General features: G+C 40.4%; 1 protein-coding gene across 1 annotated transcript in view; it reads left to right on the top strand.

The window, feature by feature from the left end:
- znf608 (zinc finger protein 608) overlaps nucleotides 1-18,579 on the top strand; it is a 62,815-nt gene extending 44,236 nt beyond the window's left edge. Inside the window, exons 4-9 of the mRNA XM_084728173.1 lie at nucleotides 4,125-6,597; nucleotides 7,644-8,115; nucleotides 10,954-11,123; nucleotides 12,866-13,013; nucleotides 13,354-13,410; nucleotides 15,938-18,579. Of these exons, the coding sequence (XP_084584299.1) occupies nucleotides 4,125-6,597; nucleotides 7,644-8,115; nucleotides 10,954-11,123; nucleotides 12,866-13,013; nucleotides 13,354-13,410; nucleotides 15,938-15,957 (3,340 nt within the window). The 3' untranslated portion in view covers nucleotides 15,958-18,579. The remainder of the gene's footprint in view (nucleotides 1-4,124; nucleotides 6,598-7,643; nucleotides 8,116-10,953; nucleotides 11,124-12,865; nucleotides 13,014-13,353; nucleotides 13,411-15,937) is intronic.
- The last annotated feature ends 2,601 nt before the right edge of the window (nucleotides 18,580-21,180 follow it).

Below are 21,180 nucleotides of genomic sequence, written 5' to 3'. Positions count from 1 at the left end.
CTTTGTCTCGTCTCCCTCTGCCTCTGCGCTTCACTACAGGGGACTTTAAGGGCGGAACAGACCAGCAATAGCTTGCCATAATATATTTTATAGCCCAAGCTTGCTGTTAAGACTCAAAATTAGAGTTTAGATGAGTAATGAAAAACGGTGAGCTGGGAGTTTTGGTTGAAGATGATGCTGTAAAAGAATCATGGTGTACATTTAAAGCCAAGACCATGTAAGATATTCTTCCCCTAACTTATGAAAAGTTGAATTCGTAAGAAATAAAATGCACCGTTTGTGATCTCAGTACACTCTGGGGTTTTGCTGCTACAGTGGTGCTTAGTCTAGTACGATCGGTAGCTGAATGATGCTAATGCTAGCTAACCTTAGATAGACTTTGCTGTATATCTGATATTACTGAGTCGGTTCACACAACTTAAGTTACACTATAATCTAACATTCACCGTTATCCAGCAAATGGTTTATATATGATAAAAACAATAGTCAGCAGGCATTAATGAGTTGATCTGTTTGGAGTAATTTTGTCTTCTAGGTGAAAAAAATAACTGTAAAAAATTACTCTGATGTGGGTTTGAAAAGTTAGTTTGTTGTGGAGTAGGTAGCTATACTCTTACTGCTTGGATCTGGAAGTTAAAAGTAGATTTCTCCATCAATATATCGGTAGAAACTTCTCAAATCACACATTGTTTTCTCATAGTTCAGTATACTTTGTGCCACTAAAGACTCACCAGAATATTCTAAAATAAAGCTAAGGACACAGCACTAGTTTGTTGCTGACACATTCATCCTCATCATGTTTACGTTGGCAGCAAATGAAAAATTAATTGCTAACCATAACAAACATTTCATAGACACTTTTCAAGCCTACTACAGCAAACAAAGATCACGGCCATGGTGAAATATTAAAATAAAAAACACTACTTGATTTGATTGTGGAGAAAAGAAACTGTGAAATTTTTGTTTCTGCCTTTGACTTTGATTAGATTTGTTTTCATTTAGATCAATTTTCGGCTTAATTTTGAAATTGTGGCACCCCTGACAGTTACAATGATGTTTGTTCATGCATTTGTTTCCGTGCGAACAGTTGCGGCTGCCATTGACTGGCAGCTCTAAAAACAGGGCACCGTTTTTCTCAAGTTTGATTGTGACTGGCTCAATGCGTCGCCATGGGGCGACACAGACATGAAAAATTAGGACGCTGTTCTATTTTTTGGCCGCTAGCAACAAAGGTGCATGGTGAGTTGATACAGTGTCTTTCCATCATAAATAAGTACAACAGCTGTGTTTGTCTCCATTAAGTGAGCACTCAGACTGATGAAATCAGACATAAAATTATATTTGGAATCAATTCTCATTCTAATTGTAAACACATTTAAAGGACAGGCCTCATTTAATTATTCTGACTCCCTTCTTCTAGGTGTATTTCCCTGTTTGATTTATCATGTTTAACCATTTTATTGTTATTCTTAATGGCTTTTATTTGCTGCTGATTGTTTATTTGATTAACTGAAAAGAGCACTTATTTTTCTGAAAGTGCTTTAATGTTGTTAAAATGATAAATTGGCTCTGGGGCTGTCAGCTGTTGTTCCATGATGAGCTTAAAAAAAAAAAAAAAAAAAGACGCTCTCCACTCTGCATCCCAACTGTTTCACAAATGGAGAGTGGTTTTTGTAATTGCTGAGTGGAAAATGTGACAGTCCCTCCTCGCAGGGCTGAAACCTCTCAATTATTGCTCCTGTATGTAAATGATTGTTGTCATGGCAATTACAGCTTAATCTCAGAAACCGAGGGACTAAATTGCTTTTTTCATTTGGACTCTTGTCAGTGTGGACGTCTGTCAGTGGAGCTGTTTCATTATATAATTCAATGGAATAAAATTCTTCCTCTTCGATGACTCATTGTCCGTCTTTGAATGAACCTGTAACCAAAAGATAAAAGATGCAATGATTGAATTAAAAGAGCAAATATGTAACAGTTGTGCCTTCAGAACTGGGTGCTGCAGTTCAAATAGTGAGTTGCATCTATAGACGGTATTTTAAATAGGTTGAATCCCTTTTTAACATGCAACGTTAATGATTTGTGAGAGGAGCAACATATCATGGTCATTTCATGAATTTCATGACTTATTACAGAAAATATATGACAGATTTCTCCTTTAAAAGCACATGTCTATCTAACACATATGGAAAAGAAGTTTAAGATTACAAAAACAAAACCAGCTAGAGGCATGAGACCAACAAACAACCTTGAAATGCCAAAGAAAATACATAAAATCTCAACTGGACATTCCAGCAGCTTCACTGACATTCAGGGACACACTGATGTAAAAAAGCAATTACAAACATCACAGGAAATGTGAGATATCATCGTTTTAAAATCACAGAGGGGGACAAGAAAGTCTAGTCTCAACGTGCTTTGCAGTCCATTCCATTAATAAGGTGATTAACACCCAAAACAGTCTTTCCAAGGTCAGAAATTATTCATTGAGTATTTAACACCAACCAGTCCTGTGATGTAGTGTCATAATTAATGCATTAAAAGGGCAGCACCGATGTAAGGTTCAGGGTCCGGCTTCGGAAAATAGAGCATAAAGCAATGCATTTTCCCCATCCCAGCAGACAGGTTTTTGATATAAATAACAATATGTGAGTGTGGAAAAGCATCTCCAGTGTTAAGATGTGAGGCTCTCTGGTAAACAGCATCAAAAGGCTTCAAAGTAGAAGGGACGGTATCTGAATACAAAATGCCTCAATATCAAATACAGCGATATCTGTGGATTGTACAGGTTTTTTATGTTATCAAAAGAGAAGCAGGCTTTGTACAGAGAAAAAAAATCAATTTTTATCCCTGACGTCTCGGTAAAGTGGTCCGCATGAGCGGTGAATGATAATCTGTTATCTTCCAAGGTTTTTGTCTGATGGTACACAAGTTCAATTTGGGTGACGATATGAACAAGCTGTTCTTGGGTTAAACCTTCAAGAACAACAGCCTCAGCAAGAAAAACAGTCGTCTTTTCGCTGGATGGTTTTGGGGTTTTTGTCAATGGTTTTCAGTTTTATTCATCAGGACTTAAAAAAGCTTTCATGAATGAAATACAACTCGCACAATAAAAAAAACATTTAAACTGATATACTGTAAATGATGAGAAACAATGTATAATGTTACCTTACCTTACCTCACCTTGCATTAAGTTACCTGGTGTTACATTACTCTGCGTTACGCTACTTTGCATTACATTAACTTTGTTGCCTTTAGAGCTGCAACTATTAAGCGGTTAATCAATTATTGAATTAATCGCCAACTATTTTGATAATTAGTTGGCAATTATGATTAATCGGTTTGAGTACATTTTTCAGAAAAAAGGTCAAAATTCTCTGGTTCATTACTCCTCTCTGACAGTAAACTGAATATCTTTGGGTTATGAGTAAAACATGACATTTGAGGACGTTATCTTAGCCTTTCACCATTTTCTACAACTATTAATCAATTGATCGAGAAAATAATTGACAATTTATCAACTATGAAAATAATCATTAGTTGTAGCATTAGTTATTTTAACTTACCTTACCTTACATTACGTTATGTCTTGACATGGTTGTCATATTCAACTTTTCTGCTGAAAGTTTCTTGCGACCTTTCTTCACATGGAGTTCAGCTTGTAGCAATAAACTGAAAGAAGCTGAATAGTCAGAGCTAAAACCACCACAAAAAATCATTCTACTGATAACACAAATACAAAACTAATTTCATACTTTATTTCTTTAAAAAAGTGGAATACAGTAACAATCTGCTTCTCTAACAATGAGCTACAATTATTAATAGCAGGAGGAATACAGAGACAGCCTCCCCTGTCTGAGATCTTAATTGGCTTCTTGGCCAGTAACTTATGAATCCCATTGTTTTATTGGTTGTAAGATGCATTTTTGTGGCATATTTTATACAGTTTGTCTTTAAAATGCTTTCAAAGTAAAAAATAATTAACAGGATATAATATTGTATGAATATAACAGGACACAACACAACAGTTCTGTCTCATCTCTAAAGCATTTCCAGGCTGTAAGCAAGTGAATATCAAGATGAATTCTCTTCTAAATCCTTTATTTTTTCCTTCCTCTTTCCAGGTTTTGTGAGTCTCCTTCCAGTGACCCTGAGTTGCCAGGTGGGCGTGGCCGGGGGAAACGAATGCGAATAGCCATGGCCGAGCGGCCCTGCATTGAGTCGGCCCCTGCTGCCAAAGTAAGGGGTCTGTCACAGCACAGGAGCCGTGGAGGTGGTGTGGCCGGAACCACTGCACCAATCCACAGCAAGGGACGGAGAGGAAGCTTGAACCTCATCAACAGCAACTGCCGAACACCTCCTTCTTTCTTCACTGTGGACGAGGTGAAACCTGCCAACAGCACCTCCTCTCTCTCCTCTGGGAAGCGGAAGAACAAACCGCCGGCTGACCTGGACCTCAGTCTGGTCTCCTCTGACGACATTAAAAACGGGAACGGGAAGAGGATCCGAGCCAAATCCCGCAGCGCCCCGTCCACACCACAGGGCAAATCCGACCCCTCCTTTATGGACCCAGGAGGAGGTTGTGCCTCCTCACCGCCTCCCCCACCCATCCTCATCGACTGCCCCCACCCCAACTGCACTAAACGCTACAAGCACATTAACGGCCTGCGCTACCACCAGACGCATGCACACCTGGAGGCTGAGGAGCAGAGGAAGCCTGACCTGGAGCCAATGAAGGATGGGGAGAGCGAGGAGCGACTATCAGACTGTGAGGACGCCATCAGCAACATGACATATGACCTCTCAGAGACAAACAACAGCACTAATGCCAACAGCTCCTCAAAGAAACCTGCTCCTCTATATAAGGTGACCACGGTGGGGTCTCCAAAGAACAGAAGGTTACTCCTCAGCACTGACCACACACCAACAGCCAACTCCAAGACCAGAAGAACCTCACTGCTGAAAGATGGGCTGATTGATGATCTCAGCAATCTGCCCATCATCTCCAACATGACCGTGGTTCTGGAGAACTGCATGGTACCAGACAGGAACTCCACGGTAGAGATGCCCAAGCTGGAGGCAGAAGGTTTAATCGACAAAAAGGGAAGTGCATGTGACAAGGGCAAGAAGGCCAATGGGAAGGTAGAGAAGCTGTCCAAGTCACGGACCAACCGCCCAATCGCTCCGGCCCCTGCTCCTCCCAAGTTGATTGCCATACCCAACACACCATATCCGACTGGAACAGCAGAAACTGCCACTTCACAGCAGCCCTCACCCATGGCAGCCGTAGGCCTCACCAGTAAAAACCTTCCCCTGAAACCCATCAAACCAAAGCTGAGCATTGTTGTAGAACCAAGCCTTGTCAAAGCAACCCTGGTTACCTGCAGCAAAGAAACCAGGAAGAAAGAGAAACGGCGGCTGAAGGACAAACATAACAAAGACATGCCGACCAGGACACCTAATGGTGACAGCAGTGGAATCAAAATGGAAGATGGTGGCGGTGGCTCTAAAATGGGCATCAAGGAGATTTCTGGAAGCCTTCTGAAGGAGCACCTCAGTAAGCAGGATGTAATGAATGGATTGACTGAGAGCCAGGAAAGCAGGATGGCCAGTATCCGAGCTGAGGCTGACAAGGTCTACACCTTCACCGACAATGCCCCCAGTCCCTCCATCGGTGGCTCATCACGACTTGATCCCAGCGGTAGTTGCCTGGCAACAGCAGATAGCAACAGCAAGAACAATAGCCCAGCCTACTCTGACATCTCAGATGCAGGGGATGATGGAGGATCTTCCGAATGCCGTTCAGATGGAATCAGATCCAAGTCTAGCTCCTCAACGTCTTCTGAGGTGAGCTCTAACAGTAACCATGGTAACCCTGGTAAAACCCCGCCCACAGCATCTGCACCTTCATCAAAAGACCCCCAGTCCCCGTACTACCACAGTTATGAGCCCTACTACCTGCAGGGGTACATGCAGTCAGACAGGCAAAACAGCAGCAGTGTGGCTTTCCACAAAAGCTCCGGCCTTGATGGCAAAGGGAAAGACAGAAAGGAAGAAGTGAAAGAGGATGACAAAAGCTCTTCCCTTGAGTTCTCAGACTCAAAGAAAGGTGATGGGCCACCTCAGTCTCAGCTCCAGCTGGCTATGAGTCAGACCCAGACCGCCTTGGCTCAGTCACTGTACTATGGCCAGTACTCTAGAGGCCTGTACATGGACCAAAAACTGTTACTGGCCTCGAAATGCTGTGACCAGACGCACGGTGCCAAGCAGAGGAGCGAGAGGGTACAGGGGGTGAGAGACAATGAGGAAGATAAACATATGGTTGGGGGTGCGGCCGGTGGACCCATGCTAGGTAAAGGTCCAGATGGTGCTAAAGGTTGCTGTCCCAAACCCATCCTGTCCTACGTGGAGATGAGTGAGAGGGGGGAAAGGGGACAGAGTCTGGGCATAAAGGCTGTGCACGGTGGCATGGTGGACCAGCACCAGATCTTGATGAAAGACTGTGATGACATCAAGTCACCGTCCTCTTCCTCTTCTTCATCACTCCACAACCCAAACAGTCAGACAGATCTGGACTCAAATGTTTCCTTTTCCAGTGTAAGTTTCTCCCTCTGTCTATAACCTGCCGCCGCCGCTGATGGTGTTGTTGGTGTGCTTTAATGACTGTTGTTGAGTGTCACAAAGAGATTAATCACACATTGTGTACAGCCAAACCAATAGGTGCTAATAACAAAGACCATATGGCTTCTGTGGTGCTCTAGCTCTACTTTGACATCCTACTTTAGTCATTTTGGTTGAAATCCAAATCATGTGGTTTGATTTGATGGATGCAAATGTTTTTAATGTTTAGAGTAAGAATTAATGGGGTAAATGTATAATTCACTTTAGCTGTAAATGTAAAACAAACACATAAAGAAACAAAAGAAACATTTCTAATACACAAGTTTTGGTTTTGATATGAGCTGCTTTTTCAGAAAGCTTGTACAGATTTTTAACCATGCCATCTCATGATGCAGTTAACTGCTAACTCTAGCCATGCTGGGTCATGTAAAAAGGTTGTATGAGTTGAATGAAAGCCGTGTTTGGGTGGGTACTAGGTTGTTTTATTGCTTCAGTTTGGCCTAAATTCTGCAGCTGATCATGTGTGAAACGTGTCTTGGTTCGTATCATTGAGAGGGACGCCACACTCCTCACATCCCACCTGTGAATGGCCGCCTGCTGTTGAAACGTCGTCATCCTTCATCAACATCACACCCAGAGCCAGTGATAGATGGTCTGTCTATGGTTCTGTTCACTCAAGTACACAGTGTTTCCTCTATAGTCATTCAGCAGCGGTGGGCCACCGCAGCAAGAAATTCTCCAACCCTCCTAAAAAGAAAATGTGCAAATGAAAGTCATAAATTAGCCTTCCCTTCCCTCCAAAAAACACAAAAGAGACATATCGCCAAAGGGCTAACATTTAGATTTGCATATACCAAATAGGTATTTAGTTTTAGCTCTATAACTGGCCATATAAACAAACTGGGACAAAGACGTGGACCGAAGTTGAACTGACCTCAAAATGACTACCACCCACCTCTGTTAACAAAGAATTATAGGGGAAACACTGCAACTAGCACCAACACTTGTCCCCATCGATCTAGCCCTCAGACGGCCCAGCCTGGGCTCACTGCCTGGTTCACAGCAAATACTCAGAGCTACAGAGTCAACATGGTGAGGAGGCCGAGGAGGGCGAAGCAGACAGGGGAAAAGAATGGGGAGCTACCGTGGAGCCTGCTGGGGCCAAGATGACCTCAGGAGGTGGAGGAGAGAGGGGAGGAAGTGTGGGCGGAGATGCTAAAAAAGCCCGGCTCCATGGATCCCACGATCTTCTGCCCAGCATCGACGCGGAGGAGTCAGACAGGCTGGAGGGGCTGGATGATCAAGGCCAGGAGCCAATGGGAGGGCTGTCTGAGGAGTCCCAGAGCGCCCGGGCGGCAGTGTCTCCTCCCATGACCCCCCAGCAACCCTACATCCAGTACCAGCACTCCTCCTACCCGCCCTACCTAGCAATGTGTGAGAGCAGTGGGGGCTCCTACAGAGGGGTGTCCCCAACCCTGGTCCACAATTACCCAGGTAAGAGTCTGAGTAAAGGCTTGTCTTTGCTTTAAAGGAACATTTTGACATTTTGGGAAATGCAGTTTACACTCTCATGACTGACACTATGCCTGTATGATAGCTAGATAGTTATAGTCAGCAGTAGTGTTGTACTCAAGAATGGTTTTGAGACCACTTTTTGAAGGTCTCATCTTAGAAGTAACCATATTTTTGAGTCTGAGTCTCAGACTTGTTATTTCAAAACGTGCGAAGACCACAACTGCATTCTCTGATTTATTTGTTAACATGATTGCTGTTACTGGATGTAAAACTTTCTGCTTCAAGTGCAACCAATAAGTAGAGTCTCTCTAATTTTATATTTTTGTTAACGCTAATGGCTGGTGAAGAAGCTGTGCCTGTCTGAGAGGAGAAGTCAGCCAAATATTCTGTAATAAAATTTGGCTAATTAAACTACAAGGAGAGCATCTGCAAAACAGCATCCAAAAGAAAACACACAGCAATACGTACTGTGCTAAGCTCACTGAGATGACTGGTACCACATCGAACTTTTATCAACACTTAGAAAGGAAGCATAAACAAAGATAAGCTAAGTGCTTACCACTAAACTACTGCTTGTGATAAACAATGACAGGCCACTAAAGCTATATTGCCTATGTATATATTTAGATATGTCAATGTGGTACTGTTCTGTCACTTGGCTAAGAGAGCAAGAGATGTGACAGCAACTGGTCTTCACTTGGTTTTGGTTTAGGTGGTTTTTACTACAACACTGACCATTAGCATAGTTTTGCACAAAGACTGGCAATAACCTGTTGTTTTTAATCTTTTTTTTGTGAAAATCTGTTAAAACTATCAGCTATGATTTCCTCATTAGAGAGCTTTAGAGGTGCTGATAGGCAGATTTTGTTGCCTCTGAACAGAGGAAAGCTAGTTTCTCATTTAACTCTGAGTTTGCTTTGCAAATAAGCATTTTTTTCCCCAAAATGTCAAATTATTCCTTACAGTTTTAGTAACCAATATGTTTTATATTAACAATGGATGCAATAGCTCACAGTGACACAGAAGAAGCTTAAAGTGTTTTTTAATGTGCATGCTTACCAGTAAATTTGAAGGTTTAAAAACTGTAAACAAGGTAAATGTCTTAATATATTGTATAATATGTGAAATATTGTATTAGTACTGCAGTTTTAGTTGGAGGAATTAAAAGAGTTGAAGTGTCAATTGAAGTTGAAACACTGAAAGCTTTTAAGATATCAGTTGAAGTGTATTGTATATGTATGAACTCAGTGTCTTGAAAGGACTTTCAAGTTTTATGTTTAAGCCTTGTGGAAAGTTGAATTTTTAGTTTGTATGTAAGTGTTGAAAGTAGTTGATCTAACTCTTGAAGTTTAGGAGCTGAAAGCAGGGGAACTGTCAGATGAAGATTAAGAGATTAAAGCAATTGTAATGTCAGTTGATGTTCAAGCACTGAAAACAGTCAAGTCAAAAGTCCATTGAGTTTAAGTGTACGGGATGAAAGCAGTTAAACTGTCATCTGCTCAGGAGCCCCGCTGAGTATTTTATCCCATTTTAGCTCCTTGTAAGTCCTTTATTTTTATCAAAGAAGCTCCGATAAACCCACTGCTACACTTCCTGCTCTAACCCAGACAGCAGACAGAGAACATTTAGCAGCTAATGAGATATTTTTCTCAGGGTGGTGGAGACCAAAGCAGAGCTAAAAGGAGAGTTAATGTTGGATTCAATCCACACATTGCAGTGGAAACATCCTTCTTGAGGGTGTTAGCTAAAAACATCCTGTAATTTGGTACTAAACGGGTGTGGCAATATAACAAAAGCAGAATAAAAAATGTCAATATTTCATGGGTCACAATTTAAAAGAGTTTGTGATCATACATTATTTTTGGGAAACAACCCTGTAAATTCCTGGTGGCCATGAAGACAATCAGCTGTTTATATTTTACCTTAAATATGACTGATTTTCCTATTAAAAATGAGGGAACAGTTTGTAATATATTCAAGTACTGTGATGGGGTTTCTGCATTGTTTAAATTGTTTTAATGGGTAAGAATCACTTTAAATGTACCAAATAGCACCAAAGCCATCACTTAATCCTACCTTCATTTAGTAATTACAGTGAAAATGTAGGGGTTTTAACCCCATAAACCCTCTTAATTAATTCACAAACCCTCTTAAAACCCTTTAACATTAAAAAAAAAGCATGAATGTATTCATTAGTTAACCCCGAATGTGGGATGAACCTCATAAAGCTTGTTGAGTATCTAAGCTGCTGCTGAATTTGCAGCTTTAATGAAAAATTAAGGACCTTTTAATCAACAGATTGTGGTTGAATTTTCTTCGGTTGAATTTTAAAGCAACAACATTAAAGCAGAAAGGACACAGAGAAGAAAACAACAAATTGAAATGTATAAATCATAAAGCCAATGGGGAAAATGGTGCTGTGAAGTGCAGGTAACACCTATTGTACCAAGTTAAGCCACTTTTTAGTGTAAAATGTGCATTTAAATACAACAAAGGTTCTACAAGTTGACAAAATGTTCAAAACACTTGCGCACACATTTAAGATACACTCCCTGAAGTCGATAAAGCCCTCAACACCCAACAGAGGGTGTCATTATGCACTATGGCAAATTCAGCAACTGTATCTTTAAATAGCAATAAGAAATAAGAAATAGCAAATAAAGGCGTCAAAATGTGCATCTTGTTTTTGATGGCTGTATAAAATTCTTATTTGTGTGTGTGTGTGTGTGTGTGTGTGTGTGTGTGTGTGTGTGTGTGTGTGTGTGTGCATGCATGTTTCTGTGGCTCTGTGTGTGTATCTGTGCTTGTGCCCACCAGGTTTCCACTACCCTCTGTACGGTAAGACGGCGGGCAGGGAGGAGTCAGAGGTGACTCCGCCCAGCAGAGGAGGAGTGGTGAGCAGCAAGCAGAGCGGCGACCCGTCCTCGTCCTCAGCGATGGAGCTGCTGCAGCAGCAGAGCCATCAGTACCACGGAAAATCACCTGCTGTGAGACACCACTCTCTTTACTGTCACATCCACACTGCAGCTTGATGCGTCACACCTCTGACGTCTGTTTTCATTCACGCGGCACAGATCCGATCTGACAAACATAATGAATAAAAGAAGGTTAAAAACAAACACAGAATCAAAAGTTAACATCCCGCTTGTAAACATTAGAGGCTAAAAGCTTGATACATAATTGCAGTCTCTGTTTCTACTGAAAATGATTAATTTAGTAAAGAAGACAGATCAGATATACCAGTGTGACACTCACTGTAACATTAACACAGAGACGATGACATATCAATAAATACACTCTAATCACTCTATAATCACAGATGTAAAAAGAACAGGACACACCAGTAACCAGTTAAGAAGGCGTCACATCACTGGTGACTGTTTTACAAGACATACTGCAATGTGTTGAAACCTTTTAGTGCTGCAGTGTTTCTTTCCAGGCAGCTGTTGGTTTCAATTAGTTTAAATACAACATGAAATTCAGTTCAGTTCAGTTTGTAGAAACTCGAGGGCTGCTTGAGATAAATATTGAAACACTCACTGTTCTTTCTTTTCAAAGTTATGGTGTGTTTTCCTAATGTTGTAGTCCACAGCCCTGCGTGGGACTGTTTTCTTAATCCCACTCCCGCCCGCTCCTGCCCACTTCCACTGGTTTCTGACTTTCACAGAGCAGTGGGCTGAACGATTGTCCTGTTCGTCATCACAAGCCACCATACCTTGTATGTGTCTCCATGGCAATGCCAACGGGTTCAGTCTAGGCCACAGTTATGTAAGAGGACTTGTTTTGTGTCCGATTTGTTCACATGGTGTTTATTTTTAATAAACTAGTGGTTATTTTAACACAGTGTGGTCATCGACACACACAAGGATTAAATTTCTACTATTTTCCTCAAATCCTGCCATTTATTTTCAGACCACCAACCAATTTCCTGTGAGATATGTGCTGTGTTCTGCAGGACCTGAGGGATCCTGATCTCAGTACAGTTCTCTAGTGCAGCACAAAGTACACTCATATAGTTGCACTTATACACACTCATCTGCAGTGCCAGTGTGTCAGGCAGGGCATCAAGTGATTCAAGTGTCTTGAAGTTGAATAGGAGTAGTGAGACAGATCAAATCTAGTACACTTAAGAAAACATAATGAGAATATTAACATATTCTCATTAAATCCCTGAAGTTGTTCTGTTTTAAGATGACTTATTACTTGTGTATAATGTGGATGTATCATACTGCTACTTGATAATGATATGATGCTCCGGCTGAAGGTTTATCACTGCTGTGGCTTTAAAACGGCATCGCACAGAGTTGTATTCTGCCTAAGAAAACTTGCAATCACTTCTGCTACCGGAGCGAGAAAACACAAATTGAGACAATAAAAATGACAACTAGACATCTTTGTGAAACAAACATAATAAAAAAACACCTCTTAAAGTGACATAAGATGACTTCCTTTTAAAAATAATGTCTTGACTCCGAACCTGTAGAGCAAATTTGGGGTTTTAGCATTCACTTCAGTTTCTTTGAGTGGACATCAGAGGACCTGCGGCTCCATGCTGTTTATTTTTTACTGAAGCATCATGTAGTAATAAAAATATACACAAACCTACTACACTGCAACCTACTACTTCTGTCATGTCATCCAGGAAGTGACAATTGGTTCTTAACGTGACGTGCTGGATAAAAGAAAAGTTAAGTAAAAAGTGTAAATCCAGATGTGTGTGTTCGAACAGCCTGGCGAGAAGGGTTCCCCTGAGGGAGAGAGAGAGACAGAGCGAGAGAGGAACCATGTGTCATTTGCCCGACACCTCCACACACACCATCACACACACCTGGGTATGAGCTACAACCTGATGTCAGGACAGTATGACATCTATCAAGGTACGACGTCACACTGAGCCCAAAATGTGTCAACCTTTACCCAAACCTTCGGTCTTGACTTCTTTGTCTTTCGACTGTTTTTTTTCCTTTCACTCCTATGAGGCAAAAGTGTTTTGTTGTTGTTGAATGCAAAATATATTTTCTGGCCAAGGCCAGCTGAACAGAATCTAGTTTAAAAGGCAAGTGGGACTTAAAACTACACTTCATCTGCTGCTTTCAGTGTTTTATTCAGAGTTGGATGAATAACAGCTGAACTGTCTCACTGTCTGTGTGTTTGGAACGTTGCAGGACATTTTTCTGTTGAAATGTTTCACAGCTGGTTTTTCTCACTGTGTTGAAGGGTTGAGCTCCAGGTCGCTGGTGTCCAGTCAGCAGGTGTCAGGACACTCCTCTTCTGGTGAGTTTAAAACACCGAAACTAGTACTGGTCAATGCCCATTATCTGTCATTTTGAGATAATCGGCATCGGCCGGTGCCTGCACTCACAAGGCTGTTAAACAAAGCATGTCTGCAGGCAGCGTTAGCAGTGTGGCTGCTGTGGAACAGTATTCACCTTGTGAGTTTTGGAAAAGTGGTGAAAGCTAATTTTAAGCCCTGTTCTATAACTCTCATCGTGCTGTAAACATTTACCTAAATGTTCTCAGTCACTGTCGTCTTCTTCTAAATGTTAATCCGTTTCTCCCATCCTAACTGACAGCAAATATAATCTAAAACCGTCACTGTCTTGTGTCAAATATATATTGTTATAATGTAGAGAATAATGCAGGTGAATGATGCTTCTTCTGACATACTGTACTCTGTTCTTTCCTTAGTACCAGCCATGTCCTGAAATCTACAGCATAACCCCAATTATTTCTCTGTCTAATTAATTCAGTATTCCATCTAAAAGAACACATTACTGGGTTTCATGATGATAAACAGAAGTCCAGTCAGAGCTCTGAAGAAATGCTAAAACCAACGCACACAGATTGCTAAAGTGGCCAGTATTGTCTTGTTAGTAACACTGTGCTTTCTTTTTAATCTTTTAAATGCTTTGTGAGTTTCGGTGCTGAATATCTTCTTTAGCTCTCAGCGTGTGTTACAGATTCATAGATTAACCACTAACTTCGCGTCTTATGAGGCGAATTGGCAAAAATTCTCTTTAATAAAATGCAAACTGGGAGCAGATCAAGCTGGAGAATTGTCTCGTCTTCAGGCTGTCTGGTGGGTCAGTAAATCAAATATCTAAGCCCCCTCTTCTGGGAAGAACAGCTCACTGCTTAATCGGCTCTCTGAGGCTCGTGTCTTGTTGCCTAAATTGTCATCCAGTAGATCATTATCGGCTTTGCAGTGTTTTCCATATATTTTCATGGGCCATAGATCACTGCCTTTGTTTGAAAGTGTGAAGTAATGCAGAAGGAACCTGCCAGGCAGTTAAACAGCATAATGTGATGATTACCTTACTGGTGCAAAGACTGCAGTTATCTATAAATGGTAATGGCTGTGAAATAGAGGAGATTAACAGGAGTGATGCTGACAGTAGAAGCACACAACAGCCCAGAAATGAAGAAAAGTACCAGGAGTTTTCTACAGAGGCTAAAAGCAGCTGTTCGTTCTCCTGTTTGGGCCTTGTATCTGAAGATCGCTAATTAATTATCTTCTTATCTTGGGAACAAACTGTTTTCTTTCAATCACGACTTAATTATCTCATTATCTCAAAATAATACAATGGTTTTATAAATGTGTGCGTGGACTTGTTTTTGTCATCATCTTGCATTTCAGGATGTTGTCCTCTGGTCACATCACTTCATCTGAAGGCATAAAGGATAATTACATTGGGATCACAGTGTGTTAATGGTATAATGAAATCATTATATAATGTTGAATATGAGCACTGCAGATAACTGGTAAAAAGAGCCAACAGTCTTTTGCATCATATGTGCTCCAATGGGGAAGTTATTCTCTTGTTTGGCTGATTGGTGTTAATTTCCTGAGAAATGTCTTTCCATGTGTCATTTTTCTTCACAAATTCAAGTTTTTGTAGCCGTTCACTGCGACAGTCAAGTTTCCTCTTATTTTGTTTGAAGCACTTTGATGCAGTTGATCTGAGTAGAATTCAGCTCTGGCTGCAAATCTTCACTCCATACCTTCAAGGTATCGACTGAAAAAAACCCAGTACCAAGTAGTATCAAAACTTCTCCAATCAAAGAATAACTGCATTTGATCCTTTTTGTACCTAGAGCTAGAAAAAAAGATGATTTCTTTGTTTTTTTGCACCATCAGCGTTGGTGAAGTTAAGCCCAGTGTATTTGACAGAGTTGGCGGTTCAGTGTCCATTTACATGACGGATATTTAATGAAGAAGCAAAATAAAGTGATTGAATCAAGTATTTTGTCGGTATCAGTATCACTTTAAAGATCCTGGTATTGGTACTGGTATCGTAATTTTTTTCTTAACAATACCCGCCCTACAGCTAACTGTGCTTCTGTTTCACGGATGAATCAAAGCAGGGAAAAGGGAGTTTTTCCTCTGAACACATCATTTACGTTAGAACATAGTTGGTGAAAACATGTAAAACACTTTCTGTGTTCAGGATTTTTTGGCTGGACAGGAAACATGGCTCGGTGACGTTGAAAATGGTCTTGAAAGTCTTGATAATGTTTCTGAAATTCTGCTCATGTTTACAAGTTGGATTGGCAATTCAGTTGTCTGAGTTGTCAGGACTGCTGCAGAAAGGTGTGTTCAGACAGCTCAAGTTCAAACATTTTCATCTTGTATGGGTGCTCCTCTGCTTCAATTTACCCTGCACTTCTGCCTTTTGATAGATTTTTTTAAGCAATCACACAACTTCTAGTCTGAACACACCTCCAGTATTGAGTTTGGTTCCTGAGCTAAAAGGGTTAATAAGTGACTGAAAGCCTGTTTTTCGTCCTCTTGTCTCCACAGAGAGCGACGGGAAGAAGTAGGACCATGTGACCACGTCTCACATGAGGAACGGCAGATTTATCAGACATCAATTCCATGGTGTTGAATAAGCTTCGCCTCGCTGAGAGGCAGAGAACAAAAATTTAAAAAAACCTCTTTCATTTCTTACTAATGACAACCACCTGTTTTATAACACGTCATCAGAGAGCAGACGGAGGGACGGAAAGCAGGATTGGGACCTTTTTGACGGAGGAACTATCTGTACAAATCCAGATCTCTGACTTTTGAAGCTTTCAGTTTTGCAGGATTTTGACAGAAGCAGGCGGCATGTATAAAATGAAACAACCCAGAGCGCCGTGCACTCAGCCAGGCCGCGGCTTTATAAAAATGCACATTTATCGTAGTGTATTATGATGATGATATGACTGAATGTACTGATGATGACTTACATTATCCCAATAGTGTTGATGGTTTTTTAAACTCCTATTGGGGAACAGCATTAGGAAGCTAAAAAGTCTATTATTATCCTTATTATTCTCATTATGATTATTGAAGTGGTCCTCCTCCCTCCATAGTGCTGACGCTACATTTGTATTACTAATCTGTACTTGAGCGTAACCATGTTGATTGTATTGTCTTTATGTGAGAGTAAACCTTCACACATCGACCTGCCCAGTGCCATGTAGGAACCCAGTGGTGTATATATTCTGTACAGATTCATGGCAGAGCACTAACATGCTTTATTGTACTCTATGTTGATCTCCATCAGCCATGCAGGGGAGCAGCGGGCAGAGCGGGAAAACCAGCAGAAACAGACAACATATTTCTTTCATTTGCAGCAGTTTGTCCTTTAAGCACATGTTCCCGTGGTGTAGTTTATGTTGCACATATGATGTTGCACATATCTCATTTGATGAGAGTTTTGGATACGTGTGTCATTTAGTGAAAGTTAGCCCTGGTTTGTACCTCTCAGATAATCAGCGTTTTTTAAATTTTCAGCTCTATGAGACTGTCTTTCCCCCCACAAAAAATAATCCAATACAATCTACTAGAATGGTACTTTGACACGGGAGGCTTCTGTTTCCTTCCTGTCTCCTGCCAACTATCACATGATCTTCCTCAGCAGATTACCAAGTGCCATGCCAAGTCTACCAAGTTGGCGTGAAATTGTAGATATGAAAAATTTCCATCGCTCTGAGCACTTTCAGGACTTTGTGTGCTTGTTCGCATCGTAGTCGAGATTGGAAGTTGATTCTCTGAATGGACCGTGAGGTCAAACAACAATTTCATGCCAATTGAGTGAATTTCATTAGACTGGGTCCAGACCTTCGTATCTGCCCAAACCACTGAGTTAACTGTAGTGTAACAAGTTGACAGTTCAGTTTGACTTCAGGCTAAAATTTCATGGCAACTGGGTGCTTGTGTGTTATGATTTAAAGCTCCACAAAAGCTATTAAACGGACCTTATGGTGAGTTTTTTTTGCCAAATAAAAGGAAAGTTCCTTAACATTAACCAAGTAGTTCACTTTCACCTAACGCTTGATCTTTCCCAACGCTAAGTAGTTTTTGTGTCTAAATCTAACCAGACTCATAGTGCTGGTAGATGTGGAAGTGGTCACATGAATCAACAGTGAATCAGTGTTGGAAGACACAGACAAACAATGTTGTGGAGTTGACTGAGAACACCAGATCAGCAGCACTAGTATGGGTTGTATCTAAAAGCTATGAAAAATATATAATTTGACGTATTTTGTTGTTTAGTTTGGAGCAGTTGTTAGACTTTTTTGATTACAGTCAACACCACACAGATATGATCTGATCACTAAGAATTTAAATCCATTCCTCTATTCTTTGGCCCAAACAAAGATGGTAACTGGACGGGAATAGGAACCAGCTGTCTTTTCCAGATGTAGACTCGTGACAAATTCAGTTTACACCAGAGAAAAATAGAGAATGAAAGAGTGTGCAAGGATCCTGGATATGATACTTCAAAAGGTGCTAAGTGTTGATAAATGACCTGATGGACAGTCCCTAAAATAGTGATTTAGTCTAATTATTTGACTAGAAAGTATACAATTATCAGAGAGTTCTCATGTAAAATGCTTTAATCAGAGGTACAACCTGGGGCTGAATACTAATGATGGATGCCAGTGAGTGAGTGCATGCTATTTTGTTTGAACATGAAAGACAGTTACACTTTTAGCCACATCACCTCTGCAGGACAATTCCAGTGCTTACATGAGTTTTTGTTCATTTTGAACATTTCTATATTACCTCTACAGTCTCCACTATACTCAAACTAAATGGAATTTGGTGTTTTGCTCAGGTACAACAATGAATTTGTGACCAAAAAGAAGCTTAACTGTTTGTCAGTCAGACTTGTAAAAATGTTCACACTGGCCACAGGACTTTAGTTAACTTCATAGAGGTACGCCTGTTTTTAAATTTTTGTAAATTAATGTCTTGTTTTTTGAAACTTACAAGTTGTGTTTCACTGCATTTGCTTGCGACTCCATATTCAACAGCAGTTTGACAACATGCTAAATTCAATTTAGTTTTGAGTATAGTGGTAACAGCTCCAAATTAATATTTTCTTCTTTACTGGGATCATAGTTTAAGATGCTGTTTCTTTCAGAATATTTATTTTGAATAATAAGCAAGATAATAAGGGTTAATAGGAAATAGGAAATATAATTTTACAAGACAGTAGCTTGAAAACCATCATGTGATGCTGGAGTTCAGTAGATCACACTGGAATTGTCTGTTAAACAAAATTCTCACATTTTTATTGGTGCAAGTGGGGATGCACCCTTGTCAGAATTCCCACAATCCCTTGCCCTGCCCCTGTTCCCATGCCTCCTACAAGCTAACTAGCTCACTGCAGAACCTCTGGTAGACAGAACTGACAGGTTTTACCATTGGTGCCAAACCACTGCCACACAAAGCGTTGACAACAAGAATTGGACTGATTCTGGTGCATCGTTGATGATGGATCCAGAAGCCAGGCCTGCAACATTTAGACCAGTACTGGGTCATGTCGTTCTGGCTGCCTGTGATTAGCTTGTGGTTGATATCTTTCCAGTTCTGTCCTTTTACCCACTATAACTCTGAAGCCCCTCCATCTGGCATTGACATTGTTACTTGTAGTATACAGCTGATATTTGCTCACAACACAACATGTTCAACGGAAATATGCCAAATTCATGTACTGCCAGTCTCTTTCAAGAAACATAAATAGATCTGCATGCAGTATTTTTGTGAAAAGTACAGTCAGCTAGCTAACTAGTTAGCAGGATCATTCCACAAAGGCACTAGGCTGTGCCTGAAATCATTCCCTTGACTGCTCATTCACTACTCCCTATATAATCCACACTCAATACTTGAGTGGTACACTTCATTTTGGGATTGTTAGCAGGAAGTTTTTAGCAGGTACACTACACTTGTTTTGTTCCATTGTGTAACTTTGGGGGCACTATATAGTGGATACGTTAACACACTCAGAATTTGGACAGTTATATAAAATAGGAGGTGTAAATGTAGTTTCCTTTACTAGAGGGTTAGAGTTTTGATACAGTCTGAATGTTAAAGTTTATCACAAATGTTTCCAACAATGTTCAGTGCAGAGAAATCCGTAATTTACTCAAGTTAACGGTTTCCTGCATGCTGTTGCTAGCTATTTGCTAGTTGCTAGGACTTCTGGGAAAACATGAGATACATGAGATACGTCAGAGAGTGAGGAAGGAAGTTGGGGAACGTGACCAAACATAACATGAAAAAAACGTTAATATTACCTCATCCATGAACATGATGTCTGCCTGAGTCATGTCAAGCAGTTTTTCATCAGTTATGATGGTTGTTCAAAAATGAAGATAACAACTCTGATGATCCTACACTACTTCACAATGTCATCAAACTACGTGTTTTGTCATTGTTTTAATGTGAGAGAGACCCCCAGCGGGAGAGCTTACATATTGCACATTTAACATGCGAACACTAGCTTCTGCTAGCTACTGTACAAATGTGATAAAATAGTTAATCAGATTAACATCACAGAATATCAGATACTGTGTGTGTTACTATTTGACTAGCTATCTAGCTGATATCATGTGCACAGCTCAATCCAATATGGCCGCCAGAAGGTGTGTTCCATCAACTACAACCATAATGCCTTCATGCTGTATCAGACACGCCATGATTAAGAGCAGCCCGATGGTAAAACCATTCATGTTAGCCTGGTAGCTGTAATTCTGAGCCAGAGATATCAGGAATTTCCTATGATATGCCTCTCTTTGCTAAAAGAGTTATCTATAAAGTGGTGTCAGATTGGCTGCAAACAGAATAAAATTCATTATTAACACAAACACAATTCAGACAATTCAAATGATCCTGATTAAAAGCAAACTGCTACAAATTTTGACACAATAAAACTAAGCTAATTCAGTCTTGTTTTTATTTGTCTCATTGTGATGACATGGCATCTTGGAATAAAGTGGAAACACCCCCAAGTCAACATAACTGAAGGTTTACTCGTTCTTCCCATTCTGCCAACGTAGCATAATGCAGCGTAATGCAATGTTCACAAGATGGAAAATCCCAATTACATTGGCCCAACCTTGTCTATCAGCGGCTCTGCCTCACTTACACAACACTTTACCTGCATAGTATCAGTGATCATTCTATTACTTGAATATAGTGCTATGAACTCTGTTTACAAAATGCTGTCATCTTTTGGGAGACACAGTGTTGTCTTACAAAGGCTGCTTGATATGTTCAGTTCATCCACCCGGTGTATCCAGTTAATAACACACTGAAAACGTATAAACATGAAACCTGCTGTTGCTTTTTTATACTGTATATGCCTTAATTCATATGTTTGGCAATCATGATTAAAGGATGTTTATATATATCCTTTTGTCTGTGGAGTTTTCTCTTTAGAAGTGACACAAAAACTAAAATGTTTGACTTTTGCTCCTGTACTTTATAAACTTTCATGTAAAATGTAAATCCACTACAGTATTCTTATATTGTTACATTATTAGTCATATCATGCATTATGCCATTCCTCTTGACATTTCTTGACAGTTTATTGACAAAAGGAGACACACTGTGATATCATTTTAATGGGATATTGCAGGTGTCTTCTCTGAATTTAAAATTATAATATACATTTTTAAATTTCAGAATGACTCATGACTGTCAAAACATTGTGGCAAGTTATTTGGTGAATTAATCAGAGTATATGAAGAAGACTGTGACTGTGTACA

Source organism: Lutjanus erythropterus, chromosome 10 (genome assembly GCF_056507025.1).
Source record: "Lutjanus erythropterus isolate fLutEry1 chromosome 10, fLutEry1.hap2, whole genome shotgun sequence".
Taxonomy (NCBI): domain Eukaryota; kingdom Metazoa; phylum Chordata; class Actinopteri; order Lutjaniformes; family Lutjanidae; genus Lutjanus; species Lutjanus erythropterus.
The sequence above is the reverse complement of the archived record's forward strand: the minus strand, read 5'-3'. Positions and strand labels throughout refer to the sequence as shown.